Source organism: Ranitomeya variabilis, chromosome 4, assembly GCF_051348905.1.
Source record: "Ranitomeya variabilis isolate aRanVar5 chromosome 4, aRanVar5.hap1, whole genome shotgun sequence".
In the NCBI taxonomy this organism is placed as follows: Eukaryota; Metazoa; Chordata; class Amphibia; order Anura; family Dendrobatidae; genus Ranitomeya; species Ranitomeya variabilis.
Window position 1 is genome coordinate 166,583,308 of NC_135235.1, and position 16,959 is coordinate 166,600,266.

Consider the following 16,959-nt stretch of genomic DNA (forward strand, 5'->3'; position numbering starts at 1 on the left):
CGCACAAAAACCACAGGAAATCCACGGAAAATCTGCAAAAAAATTGCGGTAAATCCGCGGTAACTCCGCAGGAAATCCGCAGTGCGGTTTACCTGCGTATTTGCCAAAATCAGTCCGAAAAAATCTGCAGAGTAATCCGCAACGTGTGCACATACCCTTAAGGTTCTGTCTCTTTTATTAATAGTAAGTCATGATTTACATTGTTCATTCATTGTTACAATTTACAATTGTTCGTTGTCATTGTTCTGGGAGGTGAATAAACTTTGGATTTGTGTTTGGTAGGAATTATAACCATATATTTGTATGAAAGATAACCAAACTGTGTATAATAAATTATTCATATTTTCACTATTTTCTCACCATTGTTCCTCTGCTTCCTTCTGAGCTTGACATCTGGCTCTTTCTGCCATGAGTTCCTCACATATTTGCTCGTATGGTTTATCTCCCTGGGCTTCTCCAACAATCCAAACCCATACTTCTCCGTCAGCCCCTTTCAGCCACTCAATATGTTTTGAATTGTCTATAAAAAAAAACACATAAAAAAATAATTTCTGTGTACCTGCACTAGACATCAGTGAAACATCTATAACTTCATCTTCTTTTTCTTGCTAGCCTACAGGCAAAGAAGTATGAAGTCTGGCTATAGGATCGATCACACAGGCTGATTGTAAGTAGTAACCGGGGACACACAAAGGTCTGCACGAGAGCTGTAAGCAAGTTAAACGTTACAAAGTTGAGTATTTTTATTTTAAATGGAATATTAAAACATGTTGCAATTATGTACATATCTTTTCAAAATATTTTTTTTAAATAATAAATGGTATTCTATATTCTTAGGATATACCGGCACCATCAGGAAGAGAAAACATACAGTATATTAGCCATATGCTATCCCTCGCTAAGTTGAATACACAGAGCTGATATATACATATATATATATATATATATATATATATATATATATATATATATATATATATATATATATATATAATATACATATAGCCAATAAAACAGATAAGTTCAGTAGTTCAGTTTTTTTATTAAAATAAGAAATGAAAAAAAAACTATTTTTTTTGCATCCAGTAAAGGTTAGTTTACACATAGATGAATGGCTATAGAGACCTTTCACAGCAATCCCTAGTAAGTCTGCAGGGAAATCTCATGTGGTAACATTGTGCTGATGGTATTACTGATTACTAGTGTTGAGCATTCCGATACCGCAAGTATCGGGTATCGGCCGATACTTGCGGTATCGGAATTCCGATACCGGGATTCCGATACTTGCCACATATCGGATACCGGAATCGGAAGTTCCAAGATTCAAAATGCAGAAATTCAGCCAATGAGAATGATTCCAAGTGTGGGCACATCCTGTTTAGCATGGAGGGCATGAAAGTACTGGCAAGGCTGTGATTGGCTGCTGAAATGATGTCATGCTGCAGTTTAAAAGTCGCTGGCGCCATTTTGCGATCACTCTGCTGTGAATTCAGTTAGTGACAGGACGCTGTTTGCTGACTGAGGGACAGTTTAGAGATAGCGATTTGCTTCTTTGTGCTTTCCAAAGGCTAATTTAGCAACCGCTGTGTTCACCTACTATTCACCTTGCTTTTGCCTTGTAGCGCTGTTTTCACAGCGATCTGCAAGGTCTGTGTGTGTGTGTGTGTGAGTGCAGCCCACTCTCTAGTCTGAGTGCAGCCACATAGGCCATCCATAGCTGGTTGTATTCAGTTCAGGGAGGGTGGTTCATTGCCTCATACTGTTCTTTTTTTTTTTTTTTTTTCCAAGTAGTGTAGTCTGCTGCTAATTTATTCAAAAAAATCCTATTAGTGTCTTTCCACCCGTCTCCAGCTAATTTGTGGAAAAACACTACATAGGATAAAGTAGAGGAGGGTTTTTGGGCCTTGCAGCGCCGTTTACGGCTGTCTGCACGGTCTCCGTGTGACTGCAGCTCGCCCTGTAGTCTGTGAGCAGCTGTAGCCTGGTTGTCTCCAGCTCAGGGTTGTTCACTGCGTAATACCGCCAAATCAATTTTAATTTTTTTTCAAGTAGTGTAGTCTGCTGCTAATTTATTTAAAAAAATCCTATTAGTGTCTTTCCACCCGTCTCCAGCTAATTTGTGGAAAAACACTACATAGGATAAAGTAGAGGAGGGTTTTTGGGCCTTGCAGCGCCGTTTACGGCTGTCTGCACGGTCTCCGTGTGACTGCAGCTCGCCCTGTAGTCTGTGAGCAGCCGTAGCCTGGTTGTCTCCAGCTCAGGGTTGTTCACTGCGTCATACCGCCAAATCAATTTTAATTTTTTTTCAAGTAGTGTAGTCTGCTGCTAATTTATTTAAAAAAATCCTATTAGTGTCTTTCCACCCGTCTCCAGCTAATTTGTGGAAAAACACTACATAGGATAAAGTAGAGGAGGGTTTTTGGGCCTTGCAGCGCCGTTTACGGCTGTCTGCACGGTCTCCGTGTGATTGCAGCTCGCCCTGTAGTCTGTGAGCAGCCATAGCCTGGTTGTCTCCAGCTCAGGGTTGTTCACTGCGTCATACCGCCAAATCAATTTTCTTTTTTTTTCAAGTAGTGTAGGTTGCTGCTAATTTATTTAAAAAAATCCTATTAGTGTCTTTCCACCCGTCTCCAGCTAACTTGTGGAAAAACACTACATAGGATAACGTAGAGGAGGGTTTTTGGGCCTTGCAGCGCCGTTTACGTCTGTCTGCACGGTCTCCGTGTGACTGCAGCTCTATCTGTTGTCAGTTCAGCCCCCCAAAAAGAAATAAATAATAAAGTTCACCAAACACACCAGTTACAGCACTTTACATTTGTGTAGGCCACATTAGCTCATATTAAATTCTAGTCCACACTTTAGAAAATTAGTGTTTCTTATACCTGTTAGGAGGAGTTGCTCAGGAATAAGCACACAAATCCGTTAGTACTTTTCTGCTTATCTTTATCAGTCAACCAAGATGAAGAAGGCAGTGAGTAAGGCACGTGGGCGTGGGCGTGGGCGCGGAGCAGGGAGGGGACGTGGGGATTCTGTGCCTGCTGCGGGCACCGGTGACTCATCAGCACCCACTTTCACCAGGCAACAGTCGTTCATGTGCAGCTTTGTGTCAGAGCGCCGTACACCGCTGCTGCGTCAAGACCAAATTGAGGCTGTTGTCGGATGGATGGCAGCTAATGCATCAACTTCCATTAGTGCCACATCCTCTCAGACACAGAGCACTGGAGAGCAGCCATCTGTCTCTTCACCACCTGCCAAATTGCCCAGGCAGACAGAGAGCCCAGGACAGGAGCCGTCTCTACTTCTGTTCTCTGAATCTCTTGGCTTGGAAACAGGGGGCCAGCCAAGCAGCATTGGAGAAATGGAAGAAGAGGCAGGGTGCAGTGATGCCCAACAGCTTTTTCTGTCTTCCTCTGAAGAGGCGGGTGGGCCAGTGGCTCCGGTCACCACATCGCAGGCCGCATCAGCTGATGATGACACTCAGGTGCCACTTACTGGTGCGTGCTCTGCTGCTGAGACTACCCAGGAGGAGCAGTTGGGGGCAGAGGGTAGTGTAGATGATGAGGTCCTCGACCCATCTTGGCGTGAGGGACAGGAAGGTGGTGGGAGCAGCTCTGAGGAAGAGATTCCCCGTACGGCCCAAAGAGGGAGAGGGAGGGGGAAGACTGCGGATCCTGCAGCCTCCGCTTTGGCACCCGTTAGGAGCATGTCTCTTCCAAAAGCCAAAAAGGGCGCTCCCAAGACTTGCAGTGCCTGGTCCTTTTTTGACACAGTTGCAGATGACATTTGCTATGTCAGATGCAACGTGTGTCATCAAAAAGTCAAAAGAGGTCGAAATGTCAGCAACCTCAATACCTCCAACATGTGGAAACATGTGCGCAACAGGCACCCGGCGGAGTTAGAAAAACACACTGAAGAGGTAGGCCAACCAACAGCGGCAGCTACCACCTCTTCAGCTCGTGTTGCCTCTTCCTCTAGCTCACACGCAGCTGGTTCGGCTTCCTCCCAGGATCGCCGTGGAAGAACCTCTGGCCCTGTTGTCCAGAGACCCGCTGTAATTCCACCCGCAGCGCCACTTTCCCAGTCATCCACACACTCCCAGCCCAGTCTACAGCCATCGGTAGTACAGGCATGGGAGAAAAGGCGGCCTTTCTCGTCAAACCACCCACGAGCACAGGCTCTGACTGCAGGCATTGCCAAACTTCTGTCACTGGAAATGCTGTCATTCAGGCTGGTGGAGACTGACAGCTTCCATGACTTGATGTCATTGGCAGTCCCACAGTACAATGTGCCTAGCCGCTTTTACTTCAGCAGGCAAGCCGTCCCTGCCCTGCACAAGCATGTGGAGGGACACATAAAACACGCGCTACTGAACGCCGTCAGTAGCAAGGTCCACCTCACCACCGATGCGTGGACCAGTCAACATGGACAGGGGCGATACCTTTCCCTCACTGCCCATTGGGTTAATGTCGTTGTGCCGGGTACAGACCGTGCGAGTGGCGCAGGACGTGTCCTGCCCACTCCAAGGATTGCAGGAATCCATTCTGTACGCATTGACTCCTCCTCTTACACCAGTTCCTCAGAATCATCGCTGCAGGAGCCGTCACAGTCCACCTCCACATGGACCCGTGATGAACGTGTACCTGTTACGACCGACATGAGCACAGCCGTGGCCAAACGTCAACAGGCCGTGTTGAAATTAATTTTTTTGGGGAATCGTAGCCACACAGCGCAGGAGCTCTGGAATGCCATCAAGCAGGAGAGCGATGTGTGGTTTGTGCCAGCGAATCTCCAGCCAGGCATGGTAGTGTGTGATAATGGCCGAAATCTGGTGGCAGCTCTGGGCCTCGGCAACCTCACTCACATCCCATGTCTGGCACATGTGCTCAATTTGGTCGTGCAGAGCTTTTTGAGGGACTATCCGGATCTTGATGCACTGCTGCACAAGGTCCGCCTAGAGTGTGCTCACTTGCGGCGTTCCAGCACGGCAAAAGCGCGCATTGCGGCTCTGCAGCGCCGACACCGCCTGCCGGAACATCGCATCATATGTGACCTACCTACCAGGTGGAATTCCACGTTACATATGTTGGAGCGGTTGTGTGAGCAGCAGCAAGCTGTAATGGAGTACCAGCTGCTTCAGGCGCAAAAAAGTCGCAGTCAGCGCCGTACAGACTTCACAACCACAGAGTGGGCCACTATGAATGACGTCTGCCAGGTTTTGCGTCCCTTTGATTATTCCACGCGGATGGCGAGTGCAGATGATGCACTAGTCAGCATGACTGTCCCCCTTATCTGCCTGCTTGAAAAATCACTGCAAGCGCTAAGGGATGATGTTGTGGAAGAGGTGGTGGAGGATGAGGATTCACCATTTCCATCATCTTCTGCACAGTCAGCGCCACGTGGTTCCTCACAAACGCGTAGGCAGGGGACAGTTTGTGAGGAGGATGAGGAGGAGTCAATGGAGGAGGAAGACATCCGTCCAGAGGAGGGAGTTACACAATTGTCCAGTACTCAGTGTGTACAGCGAGGGTGGGGTGATGACGAGCGGGCAGAGATCACGCCTCCAGCAGGGGACAGCGTTTCTTGGGCAGTTGGCAGTCTGCAGCACATGGTGGATTACATGCTGCAGTGCCTGAGAAACGACCGCCGCATCGCCCACATTCTCAACATGTCTGATTATTGGGTGTTCACCCTCCTCGATCCTCGCTACCGGGACAACGTAGAAAGCCTCATCACACCGTTGAACCGGGAGCGAAAAATGCGGGAGTACCAAGACACACTGGTCAATTCCATCATCTTCTCCATTCCAACTGAGAGAAGTGCTGCTAGTGCATTCCAAAGCAGCTCAGTGCGTCCAGGCAGTGGTGGAGGCTCTGCACAAAGAGGGAGCAGAAGCAGTGCCTCTGCCCAAGGCAAGACCAGTATGGCCCAACTGTGGCACAGTTTTCTGTGCCCCCCACAAAAGTCTACACCATCACAGACGGCTCCAGTCAGCAGGAGGCAACGGTTCCGTCAGATGGTGACAGACTACATGTCTTGCCCTCTTGCTGTACTCCCAGACGGCTCTTCCCCTTTCAAGTTTTGGGTCTCAAAGCTGGATACATGGCCAGAGCTAAGCCAGTATGCATTGGAGGTGCTGTCTTGCCCTGCGGCCAGTGTATTATCGGAACGTGTCTTTAGTGCTGCAGGTGGTGTACTAACTGACCGTCGCATGCGACTATCCTCCGATAACGTTGACCGGCTTACTTTCCTGAAAATGAACAAGGCCTGGATCTCGCAGAAATTTGCCACTCCTCCTCCTGATTAAATAATTAGGTCACTGTATACGTTATCCAGGTCTCCTGTTGTGTTCATCTTTCTACCACCTGAATTTAAATTCCTGGGCTCCAACACCGCCAGTTGAGGCTCAGAAGTGCCGTCTGCACAGTCAAAACATACGACCCAGTGTTATTGGGTTTCAGTAACGTCAGCTGATCCCCAGCTGTGTAGCCGGCAATGTGTCATGCGACCGCCACGCTGACACAACAACTGAAATGTAAGGGAATCTGTCCCCCCCCCCAAGGCGTTTGTTACTGAAAGAGCCTCCTTGTGCAGCAGTAATGCTGCACAAGGATAAGGTAGCTATTTTTGTTTAGCACCTTGCACACGCAGAACTTAACACTTATAAAATGTGTCCACTGATACCGTAACACCGTCCCGGAGGTGGGACTTTCCTTCGTAATGTGATGCAGCACAGCCGTCATTCCTACCCCCCCGGCGCCGCGCACCGGCTCCTCAGCGTTGTTTGATTCCGTCCCGGAGCCTGCGCTGTTATGTTATCCCGTGGCCAGGCACACTTAGCGCTGCCCGTCTTCTGGCATCATTTGGTGTCAGGATGGCTGCGCCTGTGCGGCCGCGCTGGCAGAGAGCCCGCCTCGCAGTGTCTTCTGATTTAATCCCACTGGGGGCCTGGGATCCATGGACATGCGCAGTGCATATCTGAACCTCCACCTCTCACTCATCTCCCTATGGCTTCTTCAGACTGTTCGGTGTCAGCTGGTCCCTAATAGCATGCCACGGCCGTGACACCGCACAGTCTTAAGAAGCCGTAGGGAGGGGAGTGAGAGGCGAGGATATGCACTGCGCATGTCCATGGATCCCAGGCCCCCAGTGGGATTAAATCAGAAGACACTGCGAGGCGGGCTCTCGGCCAGCGCGGCCGCACAGGCGCAGCCATCCTGACACCAAATGATGCCAGAAGACGGGCAGCGCTAAGTGTGCCTGGCCACGGGATAACATGACAGCGCAGGCTCCGGGACGGAATCAAACAACGCTGAGGAGCCGGTGCGCGGCGCCGGGGGGGTAGGAATGACGGCTGTGCTGCGTCACATTACGAAGGAAAGTCCCACCTCCAGGACGGTTTTACGGTTGCAGGGGACACATTTTATAAGTGTTTAGTTCTGTGTTTGCAAGGAGCATGATGAAAAGAGCCACCTTTTCCTTTTGCATCTTTTGTGCTGCACAAGCTGGCTCTTTCAGCTACAAACACCTTGGGGGGGGGGTTAAAGGTTCCCTTTCGACTTTCTCAGGCTTCGGCCTACATTGTGTTCCTCTGCTTTTCCACCTGTCCCTGGGCTCCAACACCGCCAGTTGCCGTCCAGAAGTGCTGTACGCACAGTCAACAGTCGCTCCTCTGTTATTGGGGTTCAGTAACGTCAGCTGTTCCCCTGCTGTGTGTGTGGCAATCCCTCCTACCTCCTCCAACCTCCTCCAACCTCCTCCTCCTCCACCTGTCCCTGGGCTCCAACACCGCCAGTTGCCGTCCAGAAGTGCTGTCCGCACAGTCCCGACAGTCCCTCCTCTGTTATTGGGGTTCAGTAACGTCAGCTGTTCCCCTGCTGTGTGTGTGGCAATCCCTCCTACCTCCTCCAACCTCCTCCAACCTCCTCCTCCTCCACCTGTCCCTGGGCTCCAACACCGCCAGTTGCCGTCCAGAAGTGCTGTACGCACAGTCCCGACAGTCCCTCCTCTGTTATTGGGGTTCAGTAACGTCAGCTGTTCCCCTGCTGTGTGTGTGGCAATCCCTCCTACCTCCTCCAACCTCCTCCAACCTCCTCCTCCTCCACCTGTCCCTGGGCTCCAACACCGCCAGTTGCCGTCCAGAAGTGCTGTCCGCACAGTCCCGACAGTCCCTCCTCTGTTATTGGGGTTCAGTAACGTCAGCTGTTCCCCTGCTGTGTGTGTGGCAATCCCTCCTACCTCCTCCAACCTCCTCCAACCTCCTCCTCCTCCACCTGTCCCTGGGCTCCAACACCGCCAGTTGCCGTCCAGAAGTGCTGTACGCACAGTCCCGACAGTCCCTCCTCTGTTATTGGGGTTCAGTAACGTCAGCTGTTCCCCTGCTGTGTGTGTGGCAATCCCTCCTACCTCCTCCAACCTCCTCCAACCTCCTCCTCCTCCACCTGTCCCTGGGCTCCAACACCGCCAGTTGCCGTCCAGAAGTGCTGTCCGCACAGTCCCGACAGTCCCTCCTCTGTTATTGGGGTTCAGTAACGTCAGCTGTTCCCCTGCTGTGTGTGTGGCAATCCCTCCTACCTCCTCCAACCTCCTCCAACCTCCTCCTCCTCCACCTGTCCCTGGGCTCCAACACCGCCAGTTGCCGTCCAGAAGTGCTGTACGCACAGTCCCGACAGTCCCTCCTCTGTTATTGGGGTTCAGTAACGTCAGCTGTTCCCCTGCTGTGTGTGTGGCAATCCCTCCTACCTCCTCCAACCTCCTCCAACCTCCTCCTCCTCCACCTGTCCCTGGGCTCCAACACCGCCAGTTGCCGTCCAGAAGTGCTGTACGCACAGTCCCGACAGTCCCTCCTCTGTTATTGGGGTTCAGTAACGTCAGCTGTTCCCCTGCTGTGTGTGTGGCAATCCCTCCTACCTCCTCCTACCTCCTCCAACCTCCTCCTCCTCCACCTGTCCCTGGGCTCCAACACCGCCAGTTGCCGTCCAGAAGTGCTGTACGCACAGTCCCGACAGTCCCTCCTCTGTTATTGGGGTTCAGTAACGTCAGCTGTTCCCCTGCTGTGTGTGTGGCAATCCCTCCTACCTCCTCCAACCTCCTCCAACCTCCTCCTCCTCCACCTGTCCCTGGGCTCCAACACCGCCAGTTGCCGTCCAGAAGTGCTGTCCGCACAGTCCCGACAGTCCCTCCTCTGTTATTGGGGTTCAGTAACGTCAGCTGTTCCCCTGCTGTGTGTGTGGCAATCCCTCCTACCTCCTCCAACCTCCTCCAACCTCCTCCTCCTCCACCTGTCCCTGGGCTCCAACACCGCCAGTTGCCGTCCAGAAGTGCTGTCCGCACAGAGCCAAACACCTCACCAATGTGTTAGTGGGGTTCAGCACCGCCAGCTGTTCCCCTGCTGTGCAGCCGGCAGCGTGTACTGCGACCGCCACGCAGGCACAACAAGTTAAATTTAAGGGAACCTGCCCCCCCCCCCAGGCGTTTGTTACTGAAGGAGCCACCTTGTGCAGCAGTAATGATGCAAAGGGAAAAAGTGCCTCTTTTCGTGGTGCTCCTTGCACATGCTGATCCTAACACTTATGAAAAGTGCCCCCTCCTACCGTGATACCGTACGGTTGGTGGAACTTTCCTTTGTGATGTGACGCAGCACAGCCGTCATTCTTACCCCCTTGGCGCCGTGCGCCGCCTCCTCAGCGTTGTTTGAATCAGTCCCGGAGCCTGCGCTGTTAGGTTAGCCCTTGGCCATGCACACATTTTGCGCTGCCCGTCTTCTGACATCATTTGGTGTCAGGCTGGCTGCGCCTGTGCGGCCGCGCTGGCCGAGATCCCGCCTCGTACTGTCTTCTGATTTCATCCCACTGGGGGCCTGAGATCCATGGACATGCGCAGTGCATATCTGAACCTCCACCTCTCACTCATCTCCCTATGGCTTCTTCAGACTGTTCGTTGTCAGCTGGTCCCTAATAGCATGCCACGGCCGTGACACCGCACAGTCTGAAGAAGCCGTAGGGAGGGGAGTGAGAGGCGAGGATATGCACTGCGCATGGCCACGTATCTCAGGCCCCCAGTGGGATGAAATCAGAAGACAGTACGAGGCGGGATCTCGGCCAGCGCGGCCGCACAGGCGCAGCCAGCCTGACACCAAATGATGTCAGAAGACGGGCAGCGCAAAATGTGTGCATGGCCAAGGGCTAACCTAACAGCGCAGGCTCCGGGACTGATTCAAACAACGCTGAGGAGGCGGCGCACGGCGCCAAGGGGGTAAGAATGACGGCTGTGCTGCGTCACATCACAAAGGAAAGTTCCACCTACCGAACGGTATCACGGTAGGAGGGGACACTTTTCATAAGTGTTAGGTTCAGCATGTGCAAGGACCATAATTAAAAGAGCTAAGTTTACCTTTTCCAGCATTAGTGCTGTACACGATGGCTCTTTCAGCTACAAACGCCTGGGGGGGGGGTTAAAGTTTCCCTTTCAACTTTCTCCAGTGCAGGCTTCGGCCTACACTCTGCTCCCTCTCCTCCTCCTGCTGACCCTGGGCTCCAACACCGCCAGTTAGGGCCCGGTACTGCTAGCTGCACAGAGAAAAACACCAGCCAATGTGTCAGTGGGGTTCAGCACCGCCAGCTGTTCCCCTGCTGTGCAGCCGGCAACGTGTCCTGCAACTGCCACGCAGGCACAACAGACCCAAAAGCTGCCGCCAGTGCAGGCTTCGGCCTACACTCTGCTCCATCTCCTCCTCCTGCTGACCCCGGGCTCCAACACCGCCAGTTGGGGCCCGATACTGCTAGCTGCACAGAGAAAAACACCAGCCAATGTGTCAGTGGGGTTCAGCACCGCCAGCTGTTCCCCTGCTGTGTAGCCGGCATCGTGTCCTGCAAAAGCCACGCAGACACAAGAACTGAAATTGAAGGAAACCTGTCCCCCCTCCCCCAGGTGTTTCTACGTTTTACAGCCACCTTGTACGACAGTAATGCTGCATGTGTGCAAGGTGGCTCAGAAACTTAGTCTCCTTGCCCATGGGGAACTGAACACGTCTAAAATGAGTCCTCTGCGACCATTAAAACGTCCCTCAGGTGTGATTTTCCTTTGTATTGACACGCAACAAGCTCCTTGGTAGCGCTGCCCGTCTTCTGGCATCATTGTTTGGCTGCCTGCGCCTCTGCGGCCGCCTTGCCCCACACAACGCCCCTCGGTGTCTTATTTATTTGTACTGCGAGGGTGTGATTGATGGGCATGAACGGTGCATTTCTTCGCCTGTCCCTCATCTCCTTCCGCCTTCTTCGGACTGTGCGGCTTCATGGCCGTGGCATGCGATAAGGGATCAGCTGACGCCGCATAGTCTGAAGCGGGTGTAAGAAACCAAGCGAGAGGCGAACATATGTACTGCACCAGGCCATGAATCCCAGCCCCGCAGTGTTTTAACAATGTTAAGACACTGCGGGGCTGGGATTCATGGTCATCGCAAACCGCACCGGCCGACATTACATGATGTCAGAGAATGGGCAGCGCTAACAGCGCAAGGCCAAGGGATAACACGACAGCGCAGACTCCTGTGCAACAAATAACGATGCTCAGGAGGCCGCGCCAAGCACCAAGGTGGCATTTTTGCCAGCTGTACTGCGTCTCTTTACGAAGGGAACTCACGCCTCAAAATCAGTTTGACTGTGTAAGGGCCTAAATGTTATACGTGTTCCTTTCAGCGTGTGCAAGGAGCGAAATTAAAAGAGCAACCTTTGACTTGTGCAGCACTACTGCTGCATAAGCTGTGGCTCTTCTACTTTGTAACCCCTGAGGGGGGGGTTAAAGGTTACCTTTGAAATTGGTTCAATTAGGCTTCGGCCTACACTCTGCTCCCCCTGCAGAGCCCTGGGCTCCAACACCGCCAGTTGGGGCCCGGTACTGCTAGCTGCACAGAGAAAAACACCAGCCAATGTGTCAGTGGGGTTCAGCACCGCCAGCTGTTCCCCTGCTGTGCAGCCGGCAACGTGTCCTGCAACTGCCACGCAGGCACAACAGACCCAAAAGCTGCCGCCAGTGCAGGCTTCGGCCTACACTCTGCTCCCTCTCCTCCTCCTGCTGACCCCGGGCTCCAACACCGCCAGTTGGGGCCCGGTACTGCTAGCTGCACAGAGAAAAACACCAGCCAATGTGTCAGTGGGGTTCAGCACCGCCAGCTGTTCCCCTGCTGTGCAGCCGGCATCGTGTCCTGCAAAAGCCACGCAGACACAAGAACTGAAATTGAAGGGAACCTGTCCCCCCTCCCCCAGGCGTTTGTACGTTTTAAAGGCCACCTTGTACAGCGGTAATGCTGCATGTGTGCAAGGTGGCTCATAAACGTATTCTCCTCGCACATGTGGAACTGAAAACACGTCTGAAATGTGTCCTCTGTGTGACCATTTAACCGTCCCGGTGGTGTGACTTTCCTTTGTAATGACACGCTGCAACCCCCTTGGTAGCGCTGCCCGTCTTCTGGCATCATTGTTTGGCTGCCTGCGCCTCTGCGGCCGCCCTGACCCACACAACGCCCCTCGGTGTCTGATTTCTTGGGACTGCGAGGGTGTGATTGATGGGCAGGAGCGGTGCATATCTTCGCCTGTCCCTCATCTCCTTCTGCCTTCTGCGGACTGTGCGGCTTCATGGCCGTGGCATGCGATAAGGGATCAGATGACGCCGCACAGTCTGAAGCGGGTGTAAGGACCCGAGTGTGAGAGGCGAACATATGTGCTGCGCCAGGCCCTGAATCCCAGCCCCGCAGTGTTTTAACAATGTTAAGACACTGCGGGGCTGGGATTCATGGTCATCGCGAAACGCACCGGCCGACATTAAATGATGCCAGAACATGGGCAGCGCTAACAGCGCTAGGCCAGGGGATAACACGACAGCGCAGACTCCTGTACAGCAAATAACAACGCTCAGGAGGCTGCACCCAGCACCAAGGTGGGATTCTTGACATCTGTGCTGCGTCTCATTACAAAGGGAACTCGCGCCTCCAACACAGTTTGACTGTATAAAGGGCTAAATGTTATACGTGTTCCTTTCAGCGTGTGCAAGGAGCGAAATTAAAAGAGCAACCTTTGACTTGTGCAGCACTACTGCTGCATAAGCTGTGGCTCTTCTACTTTGTAACCCCTGAGGGGGGGTTAAAGGTTACCTTTGAAATTGGTTCAATTAGGCTTCGGCCTACACTCTGCTCCCCCTGCAGAGCCCTGGGCTCCAACACCGCCAGTTGGGGCCCGGTACTGCTAGCTGCACAGAGAAAAACACCAGCCAATGTGTCAGTGGGGTTCAGCACCGCCAGCTGTTCCCCTGCTGTGCAGCCGGCAACGTGTCCTGCAACTGCCACGCAGGCACAACAGACCCAAAAGCTGCCGCCAGTGCAGGCTTCGGCCTACACTCTGCTCCATCTCCTCCTCCTGCTGACCCCGGGCTCCAACACCGCCAGTTGGGGCCCGGTACTGCTAGCTGCACAGAGAAAAACACCAGCCAATGTGTCAGTGGGGTTCAGCACCGCCAGCTGTTCCCCTGCTGTGCAGCCGGCATCGTGTCCTGCAAAAGCCACGCAGACACAAGAACTGAAATTGAAGGGAACCTGTCCCCCCTCCCCCAGGCGTTTGTACGTTTTAAAGGCCACCTTGTACAGCGGTAATGCTGCATGTGTGCAAGGTGGCTCATAAACGTATTCTCCTCGCACATGTGGAACTGAAAACACGTCTAAAATGTGTCCTCTGTGTGACCATTTAACCGTCCCGGTGGTGTGACTTTCCTTTGTAATGACACGCTGCAACCCCCTTGGTAGCGCTGCCCGTCTTCTGGCATCATTGTTTGGCTGCCTGCGCCTCTGCGGCCGCCCTGACCCACACAACGCCCCTCGGTGTCTGATTTCTTGGGACTGCGAGGGTGTGATTGATGGGCAGGAGCGGTGCATATCTTCGCCTGTCCCTCATCTCCTTCCGCCTTCTGCGGACTGTGCGGCTTCATGGCCGTGGCATGCGATAAGGGATCAGATGACGCCGCACAGTCTGAAGCGGGTGTAAGGACCCGAGTGTGAGAGGCGAACATATGTGCTGCGCCAGGCCCTGAATCCCAGCCCCGCAGTGTTTTAACAATGTTAAGACACTGCGGGGCTGGGATTCTTGGTCATCGCGAACCACACCGGCCGACATTAAATGATGCCAGAACATGGGCAGCGCTAACAGCGCTAGGCCAGGGGATAACACGACAGCGCAGACTCCTGTACAGCAAATAACAACGCTCAGGAGGCTGCACCCAGCACCAAGGTGGGATTCTTGACATCTGTGCTGCGTCTCATTACAAAGGGAACTCGCGCCTCCAACACAGTTTGACTGTTTAAAGGGCTAAATGTTATACGTGTTTCATTCAGCGTGTGCAAGGAGCGAAATTAAAAGAGCAACCTTTGACTTGTGCAGCACTACTGCTGCATAAGCTGTGGCTCTTCTACTTTGTAACCCCTGAGGGGGGGGTTAAAGGTTACCTTTGAAATTGGTTCAATTAGGCTTCGGCCTACACTCTGCTCCCCCTGCAGAGCCCTGGGCTCCAACACCGCCAGTTGGGGCCCGGTACTGCTAGCTGCACAGAGAAAAACACCAGCCAATGTGTCAGTGGGGTTCAGCACCGCCAGCTGTTCCCCTGCTGTGCAGCCGGCAACGTGTCCTGCAACTGCCACGCAGGCACAACAGACCCAAAAGCTGCCGCCAGTGCAGGCTTCGGCCTACACTCTGCTCCCTCTCCTCCTCCTGCTGACCCCGGGCTCCAACACCGCCAGTTGGGGCCCGGTACTGCTAGCTGCACAGAGAAAAACACCAGCCAATGTGTCAGTGGGGTTCAGCACCGCCAGCTGTTCCCCTGCTGTGCAGCCGGCATCGTGTCCTGCAAAAGCCACGCAGACACAAGAACTGAAATTGAAGGGAACCTGTCCCCCCTCCCCCAGGCGTTTGTATGTTTTAAAGGCCACCTTGTACAGCGGTAATGCTGCATGTGTTCAAGGTGGCTCATAAACGTATTCTCCTCGCACATGTGGAACTGAAAACACGTCTAAAATGTGTCCTCTGTGTGACCATTTAACCGTCCCGGTGGTGTGACTTTCCTTTGTAATGACACGCTGCAACCCCCTTGGTAGCGCTGCCCGTCTTCTGGCATCATGGTTTGGCTGCCTGCGCCTCTGCGGCCGCCCTGACCCACACAACGCCCCTCGTTGTCTTAGTTATTGGGACTGCGAGGGTGTGATTGATGGGCATGATCAGTGCATCAGTTCGCCTGTCCCTCATCTCCTTCCGCCTTCTGCGGATTGTGCGGCTTCATGGCCGTGGCATGCGATAAGGGATCAGATGACGCCGCACAGTCTGAAGCGGGTGTAAGGACCCGAGTGTGAGAGGCGAACATATGTGCTGCGCCAGGCCCTGAATCCCAGCCCCGCAGTGTTTTAACAATGTTAAGACACTGCGGGGCTGGGATTCATGGTCATCGCGAAACGCACCGGCCGACATTAAATGATGCCAGAACATGGGCAGCGCTAACAGCGCTAGGCCAGGGGATAACACGACAGCGCAGACTCCTGTACAGCAAATAACAACGCTCAGGAGGCTGCACCCAGCACCAAGGTGGGATTCTTGACATCTGTGCTGCGTCTCATTACAAAGGGAACTCGCGCCTCCAACACAGTTTGACTGTTTAAAGGGCTAAATGTTATACGTGTTTCATTCAGCGTGTGCAAGGAGCGAAATTAAAAGAGCAACCTTTGACTTGTGCAGCACTACTGCTGCATAAGCTGTGGCTCTTCTACTTTGTAACCCCTGAGGGGGGGGTTAAAGGTTACCTTTGAAATTGGTTCAATTAGGCTTCGGCCTACACTCTGCTCCCCCTGCAGAGCCCTGGGCTCCAACACCGCCAGTTGGGGCCCGGTACTGCTAGCTGCACAGAGAAAAACACCAGCCAATGTGTCAGTGGGGTTCAGCACCGCCAGCTGTTCCCCTGCTGTGCAGCCGGCAACGTGTCCTGCAACTGCCACGCAGGCACAACAGACCCAAAAGCTGCCGCCAGTGCAGGCTTCGGCCTACACTTTGCTCCCTCTCCTCCTCCTGCTGACCCCGGGCTCCAACACCGCCAGTTGGGGCCCGGTACTGCTAGCTGCACAGAGAAAAACACCAGCCAATGTGTCAGTGGGGTTCAGCACCGCCAGCTGTTCCCCTGCTGTGCAGCCGGCATCGTGTCCTGCAAAAGCCACGCAGACACTTGCTCTTGTACCTTCTGCTCCCCATCCTGGTTCCAGTACCGTCAGCTGGTTCCGGGCAGAGCCTTTGGCTTAGGTGCCTCCCTCTGGGTATCCGAGTTCCACCAACGTCAGGTGGTCCTTGGTAGTGCTTTCAGGCACGGGTACCTCCTGCTTAGTAACCGGGTTCCAGTAACGTCAGCTGGTCCTCGGTAGTTCCATTGGCTCTTGGACCTTCGGCTACCCATCCGGGTTCCAGCACCGTCAGCTGGTTCTCGGCAGTGTCTTTTGCTCTTGTACCTTCTGCTCCCCATCCTGGTTCCAGTACCGTCAGCTGGTTCCGGGCAGAGCCTTTGGCTTAGGTGCCTCCCTCTGGGTATCCGAGTTCCACCAACGTCAGGTGGTCCTTGGTAGTGCTTTCAGGCACGGGTACCTCCTGCTTAGTAACCGGGTTCCAGTAACGTCAGCTGGTCCTCGGTAGTTCCATTGGCTCTTGGACCTTCGGGTAGCCATCCGAGTTCCAGTTCCATCAGCTGGTTCTCGGCATTTTCTCAGCCTTCTTGTACCTTCTGCTACATTTCCAAGTTCAAGAGACTAAACACGATGACCCGGAAGAACACCCCTAAGATGACGACGACACCAGAGACGACAACCACCGTGATGACGACGACCCTGGAGACGATGACCCTGAAGACCACCGTGATGACGACGACCCCGGAGACGACGACCCTGAAGACCAC

The 16,959-nt window shown here is 53.3% G+C and overlaps 1 protein-coding gene across 1 annotated transcript in view; it reads right to left on the minus strand.

The window, feature by feature from the left end:
• Positions 1–16,959, minus strand: part of SH2D4B (SH2 domain containing 4B) — a 567,882-nt gene that overhangs the window by 388,248 nt on the left and 162,675 nt on the right. Inside the window, exon 2 of the mRNA XM_077259355.1 lies at positions 361–520. Within this exon, the coding sequence (XP_077115470.1) occupies positions 361–520 (160 nt within the window). The remainder of the gene's footprint in view (positions 1–360; positions 521–16,959) is intronic.